General features: G+C 29.6%; 1 protein-coding gene across 1 annotated transcript in view; it reads left to right on the forward strand.

Moving 5' to 3' along the window:
• Positions 1 to 23120, forward strand: part of LOC142325527 (insulin-degrading enzyme-like) — a 70937-nt gene that overhangs the window by 14635 nt on the left and 33182 nt on the right. Inside the window, 8 exon segments of the mRNA XM_075367394.1 lie at positions 675 to 877; positions 8806 to 8957; positions 8959 to 9004; positions 10437 to 10574; positions 12502 to 12605; positions 14561 to 14663; positions 17697 to 17792; positions 20904 to 21013. Coding sequence (XP_075223509.1) covers positions 675 to 877; positions 8806 to 8957; positions 8959 to 9004; positions 10437 to 10574; positions 12502 to 12605; positions 14561 to 14663; positions 17697 to 17792; positions 20904 to 21013 — 952 coding nt within the window.

The raw sequence follows: 23120 nt of genomic DNA on the forward strand, positions 1-23120 counted from the left end.
GACTGGAAGGGGGAGAGGGTTTTCATTGATTGAATCTCAATTAGCAATTGCCATATAAGGGGAACAATTGGAATATTTTGCTGTACCTAATTATTACAAAATTATTTTTTAACATGATCCCATTGCAATCCCGTTCCAAACACATCAGGAAGCAAAAAAAAATTTTTTTCAAATTTTTAAAAAGTACACTTTTAATATTCAAGGTCAAATAAATTTTTGGTGACCTTGAACTATTTTCACAAAACTTTGCCAAGTGACATATCATGGAAGCCCATTCCAATAGCTTTAAAGTGACACCAAAATGAGCTCTTATAGGAACTGAGAAATTAGTTTTTTGTGGGTTACTCAAATCTTGCTTTTTTCAGTAACTTTTTTACAGGGTCCTACACAAAAAACTGAGTGACTGAAAAAAATGTTTTGCCTCGCTTAATGGGTAGATCCAAACCTGTAAATTTTATTTGATTACTGCTTGTGAATCTAAGTATATTTATTTTTATTTATTTGATGTGAAATGATGTGAATATATTTATTATTGTTATTCTTGTGTGTATGTATATGTAGGATAATTGTGTATATAGAAGATAAAATTTTGAGTAATGTATTACCAAAACATCAGAATTATCATTTGACCAATTCTTTAGAATTTTTTTAATGCTAATTACTCTTGTCAACAGAGAGTTTGGATAAACTGGAAGAGATTGTGCTGGACCTCTTTAATACTGTTGAAAATAAAGAGGTAGTTGCACCAACATGGAATGAGCATCCTTATGGCCCAAAGCAGTTGGGTAATAAAGGCATTGTTGTTCCTATAAAAGATGTACGATCTCTTAATATTACATTCCCGATACCAGATCTTCAAGAATATTATAAATCAGGGGTATGTATATTTTGTTGTATAAAATATAATGCGCTAAATCCTTAAATAAAAATTATGCATGTAGGGAATATGTTTTAAAAGTCAGTCTAAAGATCAAATTTACATTTTAGTCTATAAATGACTACCATACAGATCTTTAACATTTAAGTTGTTTTTAAATGTAAATATTTTATTATATGATACTGTTCAGGTATCATTCCTTATGTGAATCTACATAATCTACTGAAAGTACTGTAAAAATAGGCCAAGCTTACTTAATTTTTTTTAAAGGTTACTTCTCCATAATTTAGTTTTCCATTTATATCCTTTCCTGTGGAAGGTTAATGGAATATAGTGCAATGCAACCAACATACAATGGGATAAACAGGAAAAAATTAAAAAGATATAACGAACACATGAGATCTTTAATAAAGATAGAACATATTTAATAAAAGAAGTACATACTTCAATGATAATGAAAGAATCAATAATTACAAAAAATTGTATTAAAGGAAGAAGAATGAACATTTATAAAATTTAGAAATCTTTTAAGTAAAAAGATTTTGAATCATAAATGAATAAGATCAACAATCAAGTGGGATGTCCTTTTCAAGAACCTCAATTTATTGTTTATTGAAAACAGGAAATAAATAAAATTGATTAGTGTAACCATTAATAACAAGAAGGCCAGGTAAGGCATGATGTTAAATAAAGGGAGGGGCATTGACTAAAATGCTGTAAAATATATAACAGAAATTTAAAAGTACCAGTATAAAATGTTTTGAAGCTAAGAAAGGTAAATAATACCAAACAAGATTTTATTGAAAATTATTTAAAGTAACCTTATTTTTCCACATAACCAATTAACCTTTTTGCATTTTCAGTTTATTTCCAAAAATTTGGAAATTGCTAGTGCATCTGTTTGTTATAAGCATACGAATGTAAGTATAAGATTATTTTGACTGCTTTATGGATGCAAATCTTAAGATTTTGACAAAGCTTGGTGGGGTTATGTAAAACCTACTGGAATTAGAGAGCCCTTACTGATTTTCAAGCTAATTGGTTCACAGGAACTGCAAGTTAGATAAATTTGGTTTTTGGGTACATTTTCAGCTTTGCAATTTTTTTTAAATTTTCTTTTATTTTCTTAAAATAAGAAAATGCAGTTGATTTATGCAATCAACTGATCTATAAAAATCCTACGTAGTACTGATGAAGCTTAACAAAATACTTTTATATAGGAATATTTGAATAAGTTTAAAAATATACTAAATGTCATGTATTGATACCCTAACTGAGAAACTTAAGTACTATATAATAAACTTAAATAATCCAATAAATATTACCTTTTTTGCAAATTTCCAAAGAATTTGTAGAACTTGCTACTGCATGAGATCGGATTTTATAAGAAGGGACAGGGAGTGGGAGGGGGTCATCTTTTCTTGATGTTTAGAGTCCTCTAAACATGATTCTGCAATGTTTATACAAGAGGACTGTTTAGTTTTTCAACCTGATGTGCTATAAAAAAAGACATTGACATAGAATGAGTTGAGTAGTATCTCAAAGTAAAACCATGCTGGACGAAAGCATGCCTCTTCATGTGTTCTGGATCACTCTGTGGAGACAACATAACGATTCACAATAAATTTCTTTTGTTATTGTTATTCTCTGCTCCATAAAGTCCACCAAAAAGATACCTTTGTGGCCCAACAAAACTGTAGCCATTGTGTTTCCTGTTGCTCAGTGTCTGTTTGAACTTTTTCAGATTGTTTGGAGAAGTGTGCATCTACTGCTTAGACTGCTTTGGTTTCTGGATTGTCCATACAGTAATGATGACTTTAAAAACTCTTCCCCCTCATTATCGTAACGTGTGAGAAACATTAAAGCTGTCACCATTCATGCTGCATTTTGTGATTGTCATTCAGCACTTTTGGGACCGAATGTGCCCACAGTTTCTGGTGTACTACGCTTTTAGTCACAATTGTGTAGAGATTTCCACAGAAAGTTCACTTATTGTAAATCTCAATTTGTCACTGATAAAATTAACATGCTCAACTAGGTGTACAGTAGTAGCAGACTTACATCTTTTCCTACCTTGTCATAGACATCCGTTTGCCCTTTTTTAAATTTCCTACACCATTTAAAGTTTTCACTCTACACTAGGTTCATTCTGCAGTCTATTTCAGCAGCACTGCGTCCTTCTGCTTGCAGAAAACTTCATACAAATCACACTTGGTGGGAAGCATCAATCTTAGCGCCCCTGTTCAATTTGCCCGTAGCTCTGCTCAGACTGATGCAATGAAGCTGGCAATGGCAGAGGTTGTGGTGTGGGGGGCATGGCATAATCACACAATCTGCAGACCTGGCTTCTGCCTATCTCTTGTTAACTTAGTGCACTATCAGAGGTTAAAAAAAAACAGCCCTCATACATATGTATGACAGTTGCCACCGAGTAATTGTGAACTTTGAGTGATGACGAATACTGACCAACATAAAAACATGTTTCTTGCTCTTAGTTAATCCCCCTTACCAAATAATTAGTAAGTTTGCCAATTCTGTACTGGGGGAGTCATAATGTATGTGTCTGTCACAATGTATTGTATGACAAAATATTATTTATTACTAATTACATGGTAAATATTATGGAAGACCTTCAATTTTTTTTTTTTAATCTTTTCACAGTAAGTGTTGGGTAAAGTTAACAAAAATAAAAGAACACACAGCTCGTATTTGCCAAAAGAAATTGGACTTTAATTAGAAAGAAAACAACTGAACTTATGTTAATCATAACCTTAAAAAATAAAAATAAATTATGAAACTAACATAACTTAATGATACTTAATAAATATCAGCTGAATCAACATATGAACAATGATATTAAATGAGAAAATACAGGAATATACATTTTTCAAATACACATTTTGAAAATCTACAATTTAACAAAGCCTGAAAACAAGAGAACATAAACACCTTATTTATAATTATATACTTAGAAAACATAACATCAATAAAAATAGTATAACTGGAAAACTGTTGCATTACTGACATATTCTGTAATATTGAAAAATTAGCAATGAACAAATGTCATTAACTTAGACAAATAAACTACAGTAAATCTTATTATTGGGACTGGCCTTTTCTAATTTATGAACATCAAACTTAGCATTAAATAATTAAAACATGTAATTCTAGTGTAGTGTGGAAAAAAGGCCACAATAATTTCCTAGTACAAAAAGAGTTAATTACAATAATCAAGTTCAATTTTAGTAAGTAAGCTTTCTTGAAAATATGAAATTACAATGAAGTCCAAAAACATAACTTCACATCAGGAGTAATTTTCTTTAGATTAATTTAAGAGAAGAGATAATGTATGATTAACTGAATGTTTCACAAATTTTACTAATGACGTAACTGTGTACTACAATAAATAATGAAGGATTTGAACATCCCTTAATAACACATGAATATTGGTAAAAAATGAACTTGTAAAATTAAAATTGCACATATACATACAGTTTATCCTTGGTGTAGTCTGTAACAGAGGTAACAATTTGTGATTAGAAGTTGAAACAAGATGTGGCGTCTCAGATTTATAGTAGTGAAAATCGATGAAAATGTAATCAGCAGCTGGAGAAGATATGGCGGCGTCGATAGAGTTTTTGGCAGTTTGTAGCGGTTGAAACACTTTTAGGAGAGACGTAATATACAGAATTTGAAGATTAACTTAACAAAGAAACGAGGCTGTACGAACATAGAAAACTGTGAAATCACGAAAACACTGACGAGGAGAACAAGAGAATATTTGGACAGAGAAATACAACGTTTATGAGAGTATGAAGACGACGAAAGTATTAACACATTATATGAGAGAGAACCGCAAGCTGGTCCCTACCTGGGGACCAGCCTGTACATCCAAACATGAAATACTGAACTGGAATGAACAAAGCTGGCATGGTGAGAAGTAGGGGAAGTGAACAAAGTAATGTACAGAAGAGTGTGTGTGTGTGTGTGTGTGACAACAAGAGTAATGTCTAAGTGTAAGTATGAGAGCGATTAGAGAAAACGTGTGGAATTCGGGAACGAAGACATAACAAAAATAATTTACAAGCAATCAGACCACTAAAGAATTACGTAAGACTGATAAAATAAATTTCTGAATACGCACAAGTTGAAGAAATGACATCAGGGCAGACAAAGAGAAATAGACTTCTAGGAACTATGACAATATTGAAATTGGTTGAGAATAAAAAACACTTAAGAATAATATATATATTAAGACTAAACAGCAATAAATAATGCGTGATAGAAATAAACTGACACCAATATGATTATGCAACAGTCAGTCAAGCTGGAGCCTGAGAGAAATGATATCGAAAACAAACCCAAACAACCTATATTAAATATATACGTATGATAAGCCTTACAAAAATGCAAAATAAATTACCAAGCCTGTAAACTACAAGACTTGACCATAACCTTGAATTTATTGGAATAAACGCAACTTTATGCAATGGCGTAAACAGTAAGGTTTCCAATGTTCATCAATCATCGAATTAATTTTATCTTCACACAGTTTCTGACTTCTTAAACGTTGTGTTGTGGCTTGGAGTATTGTGATTGGATTTGAAAATAAATCATGAAATAAAATCTTGGAAATCTTGATTGGATTTAAATCACCATGGTAAGGTGAAAACCGGAGAATTTGATGCTCACTTTTTTCCAACAATTCATCAAATCAATATTGTGTTCTGTTAGTTTTGTTCAACTTAATTAGTTGTTATAATTGTGGTGTAAGCATTTGAGCAGAAAATGGAATATGATGTTTCTGTAGCCAAACGGTCATTTATTTTATTTCTTGGTGACACTGGAAGTTTTTCAGAAATTCTATTATGATACAGAGCATTGTCAATAACTACACACTCAGGAGAAAGGTTAGAAACCATTTCTTCAGCCCATTTCAAATAATTTTTAGTATTCATGCTATCATTGTAATCCGCCACTTTTTGATTTGGCTGTCCAAGTTAACATTGCATTTGAAATAAAGCTCATTTCATTTCCAGCTTGTATTATAATTAAGCATTCACCTTTATTTATTTGGAAGTCCTGCACCACTGTCGTCAGCACATGATTTTGCTGTTGAATGAGATAAAACGTTGAATCCATCTTAGTGTACTAGTGCTCAGATACATTTCTAAAATAACTGATTGTTTGCAAATAAGAAAAACTTTTCTGCCTAGTATTATGTTTTTCAACTAAAGTTTTTATTTTGTTTCCTGTTTTGTGCCACTTAAAAAATTTTAATTTTTAGTTCTTTAAGAGTTTAACTGTTGGCAGCTCCCTAATCTTTGAGTGAAGAAATTCATTCATAATTCACCTTTATCAAAATCATCTAATCCAGTAATTGGTTTGGAACATTTTCTTTTTCAGGGTAATGAATGAACATTCTGGCCCCTCAGATCAATGAAGTTCTATTTGTTTTTCTTAGGCTGAAAATGCTTTTTTCTTAGGAACCTGAGTCCTGAAAATGCTGTAGGCAGCGTTGTAGTTCTCTCTTCACACTTCTGTATAGCAGTTAAATGCTTAACATTTTTTAATTTTCCTACAACTAAAGATTCTTCATGAAATGATACACGTTGTTTACAGTTTCACTCATCTGTCTTTGAAGTTTTTTACCTTTCACAAGTAAATATTCATAACTATTCGCACATAAATGAACTACTTTAAAAAGTTTGAACTGTAAACCACAATAAAAACTTAATTGACTGTGTAACTAAATACAAGTCACATGCCAAAAGACCTATACCAAGAGGCAGAACCACTTAACTGAACTTTATATACATGGAAAACCAAAAGAGACACAGAAAAAATAAAAAAAATTTTGTTTAAACTATGATGTCACTTTCTTACTACTGTACAGTATACAGTTGTTTGTAAACAAAGCAGTATTATCTTGTTTATGTTTCGAAGAGATGACTAATCATGGTATGCTGACTTGACTTGACAATACTGTAGCAGTGATGTGAGGCTGATCATCCAAGCTTGCAGTTACGTGGAGGCTATTGTATATATGTACAAGAATTTTTTGGAATACAAAGATTGACTAAACTAGGTGGGGTGATGTAAACCTATTGGGAATAGAATCGTATTGATTTTCAAGAAAATCAGTTCCCAGAAACTGGAATTAAAGCCAAAAACAGAGGTTTTTAAGTATAATTTTTAGCTTTTTCCATTCTACTGACCGCAGTTAACAGATTTTGATGAAACCCGGTTGGATGATGTAAACCTAGTAGAAATATTCCTTTTGGTTTTCAGGTGAATTGATTAGAGGTAAAAAAACTGGGTTTTTGGTACATTTTCAAGGTTAACTAAAACTGGAAATCCACCTTTTCTGATGCACAGTTTTTTGATGACAGATGATGACAGTTTTTGATATTGTTTCAAGCTTCCTTAATCCATTGTCATAAACGTTCACTGCTTATGTCTTGAACTAGTCAATAATGCTGTCATTTAAATTGCTGCAGCTCAAACCACTTCTTTAAGTGCATGAATAAGTGATAATTTGGTGTGAGATCATAGTAAAACTTTTTCCAGCCAAATCTTTCTAATATTTGAACAATTTAGCTGCTTGGGCAAAACCAAGCATTATTGTGTGAAATCGTAATCCCACTGGACAACAAGCCCAAATGTTTTGTTTAAATTTTCTTATAACATGGAGTTAGAAACTACTCTAGCCTGATTATCATTGGTTATCGTTTTAAGCATGATTTTAAGCATTCACGCTTAAAATTTTCATGAACTCATTAATTTTTCTTTGGTTGATCAAATTTTTTTTATAGAATCTTAAGAAAGCATTATCCTTCCATGAAAAGTATAAAACATTAAACATTAAAATGAGGCAGGAATGAACACAGGCTTGTCTTTTCAGAAGAGTAATTTTCATTTATAGGAGGAGTTTATAATTAAGACAGTAAATTTTGATTTTAATTTTAAACCACTAATTATAATATTGTATATAAAAAGTGGAAATTTCTATTGATCTACGCAGTGTATGTAAACATTTACTGATCTAAAAATGTATTGAATACATCCAGTATGTTCATTCATCACTTTATTATAAAAAAGTTTTATTAAAGCTCATTTGTGGACCTAGAATTGTATTAATTTTTGTCTGTAGATACTTATTCGTCACATAAAATTGAACATCTAAGTCTCCATTTTCCCTAGATTGGAGGCTAAACATTAAGCTTAATAAGAGTAATGTTTGTATAAAGCTAGCTTCCTAATCACCGTAAGAAAAAATGCATAACAGTTTACAGCACAGAATTAATTATCTACTAAAAATCAATATTTAATTCTTGTTTGTTATTTTATATATTGTACATTTGAAGTCTGAGAGTATCTGATTTAAATCTGAAGTTAAAAAAAACGACTTTCCAATGCCATTGTATTATTCGTAAATTTCTTTTGAATTACAAGTTACTTATTACAGTGGAATCTGTCATAAAAACATCATTAAAAGACATAAAACTCATGCAAAAAACTGATGAAATTAAATCACAGTGGATTTATCAAAAGTTTGTTGGAAATTAAACTGATTAAATTAATGCATGTCTCTACATTTCCACTTTCCCTTCCACTATTTGGAATTTATTCTTTTTTACCTGCATATATCTTGTTCTACATAGACTCCCTTCCTTAAAATATGATAATATAAGACATTTTTTCTTTGTATAAAAACACCTGCTGACAGTTACTTTAATTACAATGAAGTACTGTATTATAATTACAAATTAATGTAACTGAGAATAATTGCAGAGACTAAAAGCAGGTGATTGCTCTTATTAAAAATAACATTTTGTAATTCTTAAAATCTTCGTTTTGTATTAAAATCAAAATTTAGTCATATTACGTTTCTGAAATAATTAAATTATAGTGAATTTATTTTTTAGCCTGCCCATTATCTGAGCCATCTGATTGGTCATGAGGGTCCAGGGAGTTTGTTATCTGCATTAAAATCTCGTGGCTGGAGTAACAGCTTAGTTGGTGGTGTTCGACAAGGTGCAAAAGGATTTTCTTTTTTTATCATTACAGTGGATCTAACAAGATGGTATAAATCATATTGATGATATCGTAGAACTTATTTTTCAGGTAATGAAAATTTAGTATGAAATTAATTTTTGTTGGAAAGTTTTAATTTTACTTAATAATGTGGTGTGTTATATTTTATCCCCCTTAATAATTGCTTGAACATTATTTGGATAACATTCATTCTTCATGATTTCTGTTTTATTTAATTTTATTTAATAAATTCATCTTCTGATTTATCACATTTTCTATCTGGAAATGATTCATTTCTAATTTCATTTTTTTTAATTGAATCGAATCTTTTGTCAATAACCTTCCAAACACTTCATCAGTATTCTTTCACAAATGTAGATGTGATTATTTACAATGATGACTCTAGACAAAGTGGCTCTGTTGGCTACTATTTTATAGGTGGTTGTAATATCTACATCACGCCAGTCCAGTATATTTGCTGCTAAATTGGATGCCGTACATTGTCACCTTTACAGATGATTGGTAAATCATATTCTGATGTGCTGTAATTCATTAAATTCTCTAGCACTGTCTGCCTAACAATAATCTGTGACATTAAAGCATCTTTTTCTCTTCTCAGGAACTGCAATATAGATAAGTTTTTGCTGGGTTCCTAGCTGTGTAGGAATTACAGGCAAAGAATGAGCTGTGCAGTTGCTAGGAAAGCTTATGCTTATTTTTGAGAAAAAATTTTTGTGCTTTTTTTACTTCAACACATTTTTGAGATCAGTGTTGTTCATTTGCATTTGAAATTGTTAAATCATAGATTCTCGGTTTGTTAATGCTCAAATATGTTTCTTAGATAACTGGCCTGTAATTTTGCATTACATTGTATTTGCTTGTGCACGTTAAAACAGATTGTATCTTAGATTTAAATTAGCACATAGAATTGGCATTGTTTTGGATGGTATGATGATAGCTGAAATTGTTTATAAAATAGTTTATAATCATATTTTTGAAATTGGACTTTTATCCTGAGTTTTAACTTCATTTTCCATGCCTTCCATTTTTCAGAGATTCCTTTTTATGTGGCCCTTTCTATATATCAGTGATTCATTTATGTATTTATTTTTTAAATGATTGTAACTTAAATCAATTTATTTTTCAGATATGAATTTTCATATTCACTAAAGTTTTAACATTTTCTTATTAGTGGATGTCTCTTTTCAACTCTTATTTGATCATTTCATTTGATTATCTATTTAAAAGTTGTGTGGAAGGCAATGAGAATTTGTTTGGTTGTTCTTCTTAAAATTCTAAGTCTTTACAAAAAGAATTGAGAATGAATTTTAAAATCTTTATTTCGACTTATTGAATAGGTACTCTGATAAAATTTTTTAGAATCTTTTATGTTTCTTGTATACTAGATGAAAATTGCATTCATGTTGGTGACTGATAACTGTAATTCTTATCTTTCTTACCTATTAGGTTAATTGATGACTGGTATTCAAAAAATTGAAATTTAGTTTTGTGTATTTTACAGTACATAAATTTATTAAAACAAGAAGGACCAAAAAAATGGATATATGAAGAAAACAGAGATATTATGGCCTTGCATTTTAGATTTAAAGATAAGGAATCACCGTCAAGTTATGTTACACAATTGAGTCAACTAATGCATGTGAGTAAAATGATTGCTAGATTAATAAAAATTAGTTTTTTTATTGGTGGGTAATGGTTGAAAGTTAACACTGGCTCGTAACAACGTAACTTCTTATGTTTTTCTATTGTTAAATGATAGGCTACTTGTTTGTTGTGTAATAACTATCATGCGTGGTGGTTTATGCCAGACAAAATGCTAAATATGATATAATCTTCAATAATCGTGGGATTTACAGTTCATCTAATATTAATATTAATAATTCATAAAAAAATTGGGTGAATAATGCATATTAAAATTGTTAAAAATAACTTAATATTTGTCAGCTACAGCTTAGTTTTCTGTAATGTGCTTAAAGTAAGGCATAACAGTTAACATTAATTAGGGCATCATATAACATTTAGTGGAAATCATGCTACTTGTTTGGTCATAAACAAAAAAGTGAAGATGAAAATTTTACCTTTTTGGAAGTTTGAATTGATAATGTACTGGGGGAACATAGAATATCAGTGTGATCATAAATATGTTTTATAATCGCTTAAGGGAATTTAACAGCAGTTAACCTCTCTGAAAGTAGAAATGTTTAAAGGTTATAAAGTTATTTATACACTAAAATAAATGTGATCATGTAAAAATCGATGTCTTCCGTAAATACAGTTTGGGAAATTTTTTCCTAATGTCATAAAGTGGCTTTCAGCCATTTTGTCAGCATTGTTTCACTTTTTTCTGAAAGTGAATAATGATAAATCATAATAAAAAAATCCTACCAGATATAAATTGTGGTCTGTGATTTGATCTCTTGATGTAGAAGGCCTTTTCTGTTGGATTTTTATTAGTAATATGGACTAAAATAATGTGTGAAAGAAAGGTAAGACAAGTATTCATTCTTAAAAGGAAAGTAGAAGACCTTAGTTTAGACAGGTGATGTTGAACAAATGAATGAAGCAAAAAAAGATAGTAGTTTCATGTCATTAAATTTTCAGAAACCTCACAGATAGATATTAGAATTGTTACTGATAAGAGACTACTAATCGCAAATTAGCTGATTAGGAAGTCAAGAGTTTTAAGTTTCAAATCCTAGTAAAGGCAGTTACTTTTATATGGGTTTGAATACTAGATTATGGATACCGGTGTTCTTTGGTGGTTGGGTTTCAATTAACCACACCACAAGAATGGTCGACCAGAGACTATACAAGTCTACACTTCATTTACATTCATACATATCTCCTCACTCATCCTCTGAAGTAAATATCTTATGGTGGTTCTGTAGGCTAAATAGATAAAAGTAGATAAGAACTAGCAGTTTAGAAGATGCTGATTACTGTAAACAATCAGTCATTACTTATGTTACTTACACTTATGAGATTAGGTTTTTTTACAGGTGACAGTAAAATGAACAGTAGTAAGTACATTGAAGCAATTATATATTTTTTTTCTTTGTTAAGGTGTTAATTACACCTTCTATGATTAGGTTGAAATTCATATTGCCATTTATTTACCTGGTTTGCAGAATCCAGTAATACATACCATTTTCTAAAGCAAGCTTTGTCTAATTAAAGGCAGGGCAGATTTTACAAATGAAAAATTATGAAGATTGCAACAGTAACAGTGAATTACCTCAATTGACTTAAAACTTATTGACTTCTGATAAAACAAAAAAATGTTCATTTTGTCTTTTTATATATAATTTTGATTTCCCTAATATTGATAACTTTATCATAACCTGACCCTGTACTTATATGTGCGTCACATGTACTTACTTATCTTTGTTGAGCTGAGGAGGCTTAAGACTATGGTGGATTACTGTCTTAGCATGGTATATTGTTATTTTTTCTTGTATAAAGAACTGTCGTTGAGATGAGTACTATGACGATTTTATGCATTGAAGCTTATAATATTTCATTTAGTTTATAAGTATACATTTTTAATAATCATATATTTTTTCCAGGATTATCCTTTGGATGAAGTTTTGTCTGGACCTTACTTGTTATCAGAATGGAAACCAGAACTTGTAAATAAAGTTTTGGGGTACTTAAAACCTGATAACATAAGGTATTTATTTCCATTTTCTTCTTATTATCAATGTTATTTTATTTAAGTGCTTCAGTTTTTGGTATTTCTAACTCTGTTTTTTTTCCATTTCACATTTTTCTGGTTGAAATTGGTGGATAAAATAAAATTTAATATATTTTTGGTTTTATATTATGGCATTAGGCAATTAGTGTTTACTTATATATGAGATCTGTTTAATATTTTACAAAATCTGAATTAATGCCCTTTATCATGTTACTGTCTCGTTTAAATCACTACGTGTGTATTTGATCTAGCAATTTTTTTCTGCTGTACGTTTTAAAGGACAGGGTGTATAAATAAGGCCTTCTTGGTCTATCAATTTTTTGATCTGGTTGAAAATTTAAAATAAATTTTAAATTAAAAATTAAATTTTAATTTAAAGTAAATTTTCAAATTCACTTGATTGAGGAAAGGAAGTATGTAATTAAAACAAATTAACATTTCCATTGATAATCTTTTTAGCAAAGAAAAAATCAAGGTAAATATTTCTACATAAGATTAGAAGATTTTTTATTAAACACGCCACCTTTTTGGTACCACGTGGGACCACCAAAATCATAATTTTGGTGGTCCCACATTGCTTTCTTAAGTTACATTTGAATTTTCAGATCACCATATTTGTGAATTGTCACCATAAGGTGAAACGTAGCATCGTCTGTAAAAATTACAAAGTTTAAAAATTATTCATTTTAACTAATTTTGTCTAAAATTTTAACAGCAAGTTCAAAACTGTATCAGATGATTTTATTTCTTGCAGTCTGAATTTTGTATGCATATAAGTGCAACCTTTTACATAAAAATTTATAAATGGTTGTTTTTAGAATTTAACTTTAGGTTTTGAAGAGGAGATGAACTAAAATTCTTGACATCAGTTCAGCATACAACAAAATATGCTGTGCTTTTTCTTGATCAAGGAATATAATATACAAAGAATCACACTTCAACAATCTTAGATAATCTTTCTTCATATAATCTTTCTGAGTGGTGGCTTTCAGTGTTGGAATTTCATGTAATCTGTAATACTTATTATATACCAATACACAATACAATACAGATAATACAGATGTCTTGGTACGTAATATTTATTATGTACAGATCAGAATAAAAGATTTATTTAGTTAACAAATTTGTTAAAATAGGAAGAAATCAATTTAATAGTGCAAATTTCCATTTATGTTGGAAGCAGTTAGAGTAAAATTTAATAGCAGAAGAAAGTTTATTTTGCTGAAAAATTTTCACATTTTCTAGATAGGCTTTCTGAAAATAACAGAATCCCAGTTTTAGGTGATTTCATGGTATTAATAAAAATTCTATTTATATGTAATATTGTAAACATGTAAAACATTTAAATTAACATTAGTCTCATTTTCTTACATATCTAACTAGTCAGTCTTAATATTGACTTACATATTTTGCAATTAAATTTATGAAGGATAAGGGAGTGTCATTCAAGAAATAAAATTCAAGGATAAGGGAGTGTCATTCAAGAAATAAAATTCAAATTCCTACAGAAGTCATGTAATTATTTTATTATTGTCTTAGTAGCACCTATAAAGGAAAACGTAAATCAGTAAATTATTTCTCAACAGAAGAGTAGTATCTGAGCAATTAATTACCTATTAGAATTAGATCTTTACCTAATGAAAAAACAAGACAAGAAAATTATAGGCCTGTGTAACTTAGCTTTTTTCTCAAAAACGCCTTTGCTTTCATCTTATTTTCATGGGTAGTGCTCAGTAGGTTATCTCATCTAAATGAAAGTAGTACACTAGTAGCAAAACACAAATTTAAAAAAGAGAAATCTACTTAGTGTATGATAATTTCTGTAGAAAAGGTGAGGTGCAGTGGATTCAGGAGAAAATGCTGGGAGACCATTCTTACTATAAGCAATCTTATTAATTAGAGCAAATTTATATAATCTGTATTTATTTCAGGGTAGCAGTTGTAGGGAAAAAGTTTGCTAATGAAGCTACTCTTACTGAAAAATGGTATGGAACAAATTACATTATAACAAAAATTCCTCCTGAAGTTTTAAAGGTTTGAAAATATTGTTTTTATCTATAAAATATATTGTTATTGTAATAAGTAGTATTATATTATATAGTCATTTAAAAAGGTTTGCTTAAAATTTACATTTTTTTACAACAGTTGTACATGATTGTGTTTTATGTGAAAAAAAAACTAAGGTTCTTGCATAAATTGTGTTAATTTCGATTTTATTTATGCCAATTTTTGTATTATTAGATTTCAACAGTATATGAAGTAGAAAAATGTTCATATATGGTGTTTAGAATATATATATATATATATATATATATATATATATATATATATATATATATATATATACATTATTTACAATTAGAAGTGAACAAAACCTGTAGGTAAAAATTAAAGATTTCACAAAAAACATAGGTTTGTAAATTGCTTTTTTTTTAGTTGTGACTAAAGAAATGTTCTTAAATTTATTCTCAATATAATAGTTTGTCAGTAATGTTTTATAGATGTTAATAGCAAATTTTTTTTATTTAAATGGTTTTATTTAGAAGCCTAATTTAACTTTAAAAATATTACAAAACAGTGTTCCTGATTAATATTTCATGACAATTTTTTATGTTCCCCTTGACACAGTGAATGAACAGTGTCTTGAACACATGAAATAATTTAGGCATTGTTGATGATAATTTAGGTTAAATTTAGAATTTATAATGTCATTTCTATTTAAAAAATTTTTTTTGTTTTCTGTAAAAGTAGAAATTTGTAATTTTGTTTTTTATTCACTATAACTGCTTCCAATTTTAATTTACTTGAAATTAAATTTTATATATGAGGGTAAATCAATTATTATCCACAATGTATAAATTTTATTGCAATACAAATAGGAAACTTAACATGTATATCATTTATAACATAGTCTCGTTGCATTTCAATGCACTTGGTCCATCTTTGCACAAGCTTCCTGATGCCCTCATAAAAGAAGGTTTTCTGGCTGTGAGCCAGGAATGCACCACTTTTTTCACTGTTTTGTCAGAGGTAAATCGATGGTTCCTTAATGCCTCTTTGAGTGGACCAAACAAGTGACAAGAAGGGACAAGATCAGGACTATATGGAGGATGAGCCAGTACTTCAAAGTTGAGTTTCTTGAGCGTTTCAGCAGTGTGGGCAGCAGTATGTGGATGGACATTGTCGTGCCACAACAAAACACCTTTCGACAGCAGTCCTCAGCGTTTGCTTTGAATTGCAGGCTTCAGCTTGGCAGTAAGCATCTCACTGTAACGCACACTGTTTATTGTCATGCCCCTTTCCTCATAATGTTCCAGTACTGGGCCTTGTGAGTCCTGAAAAACCGTAAGCATCAGTTTTGCTGCGGATGGCAAGGTCTTGAACTTTTTTTGCAGGGCAAATTTGGATGTTGCCATTTACTCTCTGGCTTATAATGATGGATACATGTTTCATCACCTGTGATGATTCTGTCTAAGAAGATGTCCTGTTTGTTACCATAGCGATCCAAATGTTTTTGGCAGGTCCAAGCGCGTTTGTTTGTGCAACTGTGAGTTGTTTTGGGACCCAACTTGCACAGACTTTATGAAACCAAAGTGTGTCGTGGATGATTTAGTAGGCAGAACCATGAATAATTTGCAGACAATGTGCCATTTCATCAATAGTTACAAGTCTGTCTAAGAAAACCATGTGCACGGTCAATGTTTTCCTCATTTGTGGCGGTAAATGGTTGTCTGGTCGTGCGTAACATTTGTGCAACCATTTTTGAATTTTTCAATCCATTCGTAGACACTCCATTGCAGCAAAACACTGTTCCCATACTGTACCGAAAGTCTATGATGAATTTCAGCCCCTAATACACCTTTCGACCACAAAAAACTGATCACTGAACGTTGCTCTTCTTTGGTGCAAACAGCCATGGTTAATAGCAGGGCAGTGATGGAACTAATCTAGCAGCATCAAACCTGCACAGACGTAACAACAATTAAACCACGCATGCGTCATCTACGCAACATGACAGTACTACCAACATAAACAAAAATATAATAAATTGCGGATAATTCACTTACCCTCATTTTTTTTTTTTAATTGGTCAAATCATTGAGATCTGCTGTGTTTTGCCATTGCCAATTTTCTAAGTTTTGCCCATTTGTTGTATCCCTTAGGTTTAGAATAAATTTGAGAAAAATCTGTTTATAGTTGTAACTAGAGATGTTCAGATCTGTGTTTGTGAACGTTTTACAATTGTATACTTTAGTTAAAATAAGAAACCCAAGTAATGTATTTTATAAAAGTTATCAGGCTCAGTATACCCTTGAATCAGTTCTAGCTTAGAATTGAGACATGGATATGAACATGAACCTGAAATAAAATGAAAAGAAGAGTGCAGAGTACGAAAGGTTATAGAAATGTTAAATTAAAAAAGGCCAAAAGAGCTAAAGATACTAAGATGCTGTAGATGTAAGTAAAGAATTAAGAAAATATCCTTAATATATTTAAATATTTAGATAATTATTGGCTACATAAAAGTGAGATGAACATGTTAAGAAACTATGATTAAAGTACAAGAGAAAGGATTGTAGGGAAGGTTAATTACTTTTATACTGCCAGTCAATATTTAAAGAAATATTTTTAACATGGCCAAATTAGATCGGTAAGACAGAATTATGCAAAATATCAAAACAAAATACGATAATAAATGTGGATCATGATAAAGGGGAAATGTCCTGTTTTAGCTTGCAGAAATGGTATTTTTTATAAACTACTTCTATTATTATATATTATAATTTATGTACAAATATGTATGGATTATATAGATCCAATTGATATAAGTTAATGCTCAAATTAATTATTGGCAAAATATTATTCAGAGAAATATTATCTAAACTGACTGCATTAATTTTAGCTATCTTTTTTTCATTGCACATTGGAATGTTTTGCAATAGAAAAACACCTATGGTATGGTTATTGCAGCATAATATAAATTCAGAACCACAAATAGTAGGGACATTTTTTTAATACTGGACTTTTTTAAGTAATTTTTTTTTTATCTGTAATTTTTTATTTCAGGCTTGGAATTCAGATAAAATATGTAGTGATCTTCGTCTACCTGATAAGAATGAATTTATACAAACTAATTTTGATTTGGCAACACGTGAAGAAAATGTGAGTATAATAATTTTTTGTTAATATTAAAAAATATTAGTGAGTTTTAATCAGTATAAATTATTAAAAAAATAAATTCAACTGTTCTCCCTATTCCAGGATATCCTGTGTCAGGTAGGTCATCTACAGTACATGTCTGTCTCCAGACAGACTTCTTTCCCTTTAAAGATACCACTTATCCTCACATGCATTTTCCAGGGTGTTACTTCTACATGGACTTAATCCATTGAATGTTATCATGGTCTGTGATTGACTCTTAATTCCAGTCCTGCATCCATACTTTTCACAATAATTTATTAAATTATCAGAAAATCCAAAATTATTCAAATCCACATAACTGAAGAATAGAATAAAAAATTGGATTTTAATGTAATAAATGTAGAATGATGCTTTTTAAGTAAATAATGAAAAAGAAAGAAAAAAGTAATTAGAAATTAGAAAATAATTTTTATTTTGTGTACACTTATGTGTATGTTGTAAGTAATTTTCTTGTATTTTTTTCAAAATTTTTGTAATTTTTACTTCCAGACCTGGAATTGAAATAGAATTGGAATATTGAATTGAAATAGTACAGCAAACTGTATTCTGGCAGAAGAATATAATTAATTATTTGTAACATTTAAAAAAAACATCTATTTAAATGTTAAAAATATGTTTTTGTTGGTTGAATGTTTTTTGGTGGAGTACAGCCAATAAGCATTTTGTGTCAGTATCATTTTTTTGACATATTTGTATAATTAAGCTAATTGCGAAAATAAACATATTCAGCCACTCCACAAGTACAGAAATAAAGAACACATAATTTTTCTCTTTCCATCAAAGCACTTTCTGTAATGTTTTTTAAAAATGTTATTTTTATTTTTTAGAGGACAGTACTGCACTAATATTAATAAATGCTAAGGAAATTTTTTAAGTATTTCGTTTACGCCAACGCGTAAAGTTGTTTTTATTCCAATGAATTCAAGGTTATGGTCGAGTCTTGTAGTGTACAGGCTTGGTAATTTTATTTTGCATTTTTGTAAGGCTTATCATACGTGCATTTTAAAATAGGTTGTTTGGGTTTGTTTTCGATATCAATTTCTCTGTCTCCAGTTTATGTCTTACATAATTCTTTAGTGGTCTGCTTGCTTGTAAATTATTTTTGTTATGTCTTCGTTCCTGAATTCACACGTTTTCTCTAATCGTTCTCATACTAATACTTAGACACTACTCTTGTTATCAACACACACACACACACACTCTTCTGTCCATTGCTTTGTTCACTTCCCCTAATTCTCACCACGCCAGCTTTGGTCATTCTAGTCCTGACTTTCATGTTGTGCGGATCCTGGTCCTCCAGTGGAGGACCAGGCTTCAATGTTCTCTCTCTCTCTTATAATGTTAATACTTCGTCCTCTTCATACTCTTATAAATGTTGCGGTATTTCTGTCAAAATTTTCTCTAGTTCTACTCCGCCAGTGTTTCGTGATTTCATCGATCTCTATGTTTTTGTTTTGCCTCGTTTCTTTAAGTTATTCTTCAAATTCACTATATTACGTCTCTGTGGAAAGTGTTTCAATCACTACATACTGCCAATTCTATCGATGCTGAATCTTCTCGAGCTGCTGATTACATTTTCATCGATGCAGAATCTCTCCAAACTCGTGCTACATTTTTGAGACGCCACGTCCTGCTCAACCTCTAAACCACGTCTCACCCCTGCATTCCTGATACACCACTGCGGACTACGCCCAGGATTACTGTATGTATTCATTTACCTTCATTCACGAGTTCGTCTCTTGCTAATATTTGTGTGCTACAGGCAAGTTCAATTTTCATTATTTATTACGTTAAACAGTTATTTTATCATTAAAATTTTTGTGGAACATTCAGTTCAGTTCATTGTACCTTATGCATTTCACTTTCAATTTTAGTTTAAAAACCATTTATTCACTTAAGTGCAGTCACGACAGATGACTTATATAAAGTTGTGTCATTGTTCAGCTGCAACCTATTTTACGTGTTTATTACAATTTGTTGTTATTGTAATTAACTCTATAATTTAATCTTGTAACTTGTTAATTGCCGAGATTATTTCTTTTTCTACTCATGAACTGTATTCATATTACTTCTCTTAAATTAACTTAATGCAAATTACTCCTGATGTGCAGTTATGTTTTAGGACTTTTGTAATTTTATATTTTCAAGAAAGCTTGTTTACTAATATGAACTCTACTTATATGTTTACTTATTTCAATTTGATTATTGTAATTAACTTTTTTTTACTAGAATATTATTGTGGCCTTCTTTCTACACTAAACTAGAATTGCTAGTTTTAATTATTTAATGCTAAGTGTTTGATGATGTTCATAAATTAGAAAAGGCCAGTGCCAATTAAGATTTACTGTAATTTATTTTTCTAAGTTAATGAGATTTGTTCATTGCTAATTTTTTCAATATTACAGCATATGTCAGTAATGCAATAGTTTTCCAGTCATACTATGTTTATTGATGTTATGTTTTTTCTAAGTTTATAATTCTAAATAAATTGTTTATGTTCTCTTGTTTTCAGGCTTTGTTTAAATTGTAGATTTTCAAAATATGTATTTGAAAAATGTATATTCATGTATTTTCTCATTTAATATCAGTATTCATATGTTGATTCAGCTGATATTTATTAAGTATCATTAAGTTATGTTAGTTTCATAATTTTTTTTATTTTTTAAGGTTATAATTTAACATAAGTTCAGTTGTTTTCTTTCTAATTAAAGTCCAATTTCTTTTGGCAAATACGACCTGTGTGTTCTTTTGTTTTTGTTAACTTTACCCAACATATTTTTCTATTCAAAAAAGTAAATGTGAAAAGAAAAAAGAATTTAAAAAAAAGCATTACTGAAGATTGGCTTAAGCCTGAAAGCGCTTTGATGGAAAAAAGTAAGGCAAGAGTGTTCTTTATTTCTTTACTTATGGAGTGGCTGAATAAGTTAGTAATTAGCTAGAATTTATGCACAGAGGAAATATGGACCACAAAAATTTAATTTAAATAAATTAATAATTTAAATGTTTTATCTACTATTTATTTATAAAATTATCACTGTTATTTAACTCTGTTGTATTGTACTAATATTTCAGGCATCTCCTCATCCAGTTATCATCCAGGAAACACCATTTTTCAGAATTTGGTTCAAACAAGATGATGAATATTTACTGCCAAAATGTAATTTAAAATTTGAGTTTGTCAGGTAAGTTTTGTCTTAATAGATAACAGATCCATTGTAGATCTTTAATATTTTTGTAAATTACGGGAGGAAGTTCTATTGTACTGCTTCCGATTTTTTTTTCCAGTTTGTTAAATAATTAGTGTGCCATAGGATTTCCTTTAATGTCTCTCCTATTCCGCAATTGTTTTGATGTAATTTTTTTTTCTAAATGTAGAACTATAAAACTATTCTATATACACTTCTACAAAATTGTGGTTTCAGATTCAAATAAATTGTACAACATATCTCTAATTATTTTATATTTTTAAACATCTTAAGGAATAACAAGAAATATAATTTATGAAAACCTATGTATCAAAACTTATGTATTTCAGTATTTTGTAACAGCCATGTTGGTTAATTTTAAAATAGAAAACTTAATCATTCAGTTTATGGGAAAGAGTAATTACATTAAAAAGTAAGAAAGTGTTTAAAATGTTTAAGTATAATAAAATAAGTGTTTAAACTGAAAATTCAGTTACGTAGAAAATTATTTTAAAATTGCCAGTACAAATAGGAAGATTGACACTGTAATATTCTGTACCAACCAAAGCAATAATAAGAAATTAGAATGTAGTTATATTGTCATCACAAATTACTGTTTGACATTTGCTGTGAGGTCATAATTCCTGAAGATAAATATTGGCGTTTTCATAATTTGATCTTGTTTTTGTTGACGCTTATTATTAATTGTTATCTACTTCAAGGTTAAAGTAATATTTTTATTTTATCTTCAGTAATTGAATTGTTTTTAATCATCATTAACTGATGATTTTTTACTAGTATTCAATTAATTCATTTAATTAATGGTTACTAAGCAAAGTTAGTAAAAATCTTTGCTATTTGGAGATCAATTTTGATTATATAGACAATTTAAAAATTGAAAAATGGGAAAACACCATTAGCTCATCTGCAGATGAGATAAGTCAACCTGGGTTTTATAAATAAATTAACAGACTACATTAAACATGCAGCAACGAAAAATTTTTTAGTCATAAATATAAACCTTTGAAAAATTGGATTACTAGTGGCCTAATAAACAGTATAAGAATGTGATTATAATTATGTGTATAAGATATATGAACGCGTCACTAAACAACCTTTCAACACAAACTTAAAAACTCAATTATGTTAAATACAGAAATCTGTTGAAACAGTGTAAATTTAATTATTATAAAATAAAAGTTGCATGTCGAAGGGTAATAGTAAAAAATTTGGGAATATATATATTTGGACTTATCTTAAATGTGTGTTTTTCACAAGTAGGTAAAATTTATGCTGAAAAGTTGCAAATTCCTTTTTTTTATCTCAAACAGATAAAAACAAAATTTCCTGTGTAGAAATCAATGAATCCTGCCATACATACTTAATCCATTTAAAATATTAAATGTCTGAAGAACACTTTCCTGAACCATTTAAGATTCCTAACATTGTGCCTTTGTTTAAATCTAGGGATCCTTGAACCCAACAAAAATTACTGGCCTATTACTTCTCTAAGGTACTGGAAAAATAATTAATTAAAACAAGATTAATAAAATATTTAAAAAACCTATCAATATGGTTTCTAGGAAATAAATCCACTGAAGAAGCTATTTCACATGTAATAAATATCATATCTAACATTTAAAAAAAAAAAAAAAAAACTTGCTATGTTTCTAGATCTGACAAAGGCTTTCAGCACTATACCTAAGACTTTTACAACAATTGGAAAACATAACTCCGGTTATAGCTTATTTCAAGGAATTGTATCAGCCCATATTATTTCTTATATACTTTAATTTATTAAAATTGAATATAGATAATACAGATATAGTCTCATTTGCAGACAACACATTTATTTTTACAGAAACTAATGGGAGAAGTAAAAGATTTTAAGTGAACGAGGGCAACTCAGTATTGTGAAATCTTGGGTTGATGAACACATGGTATAACACTTAATGCTAAAAAAGTACATATTTGACATTTTCTTCAAATAATAAAGGTCAACCAGCAAATTAGATGATACAAAAATATTCATATATGCAATTTTGTGACCTTCTAATATAATTTACAAAATTAAAAAGAGAAACTAAATTTAACTATTTATTTA

This window comes from Lycorma delicatula, chromosome 5, assembly GCF_047948215.1.
Source record: "Lycorma delicatula isolate Av1 chromosome 5, ASM4794821v1, whole genome shotgun sequence".
Lineage (NCBI taxonomy): Eukaryota > Metazoa > Arthropoda > Insecta > Hemiptera > Fulgoridae > Lycorma > Lycorma delicatula.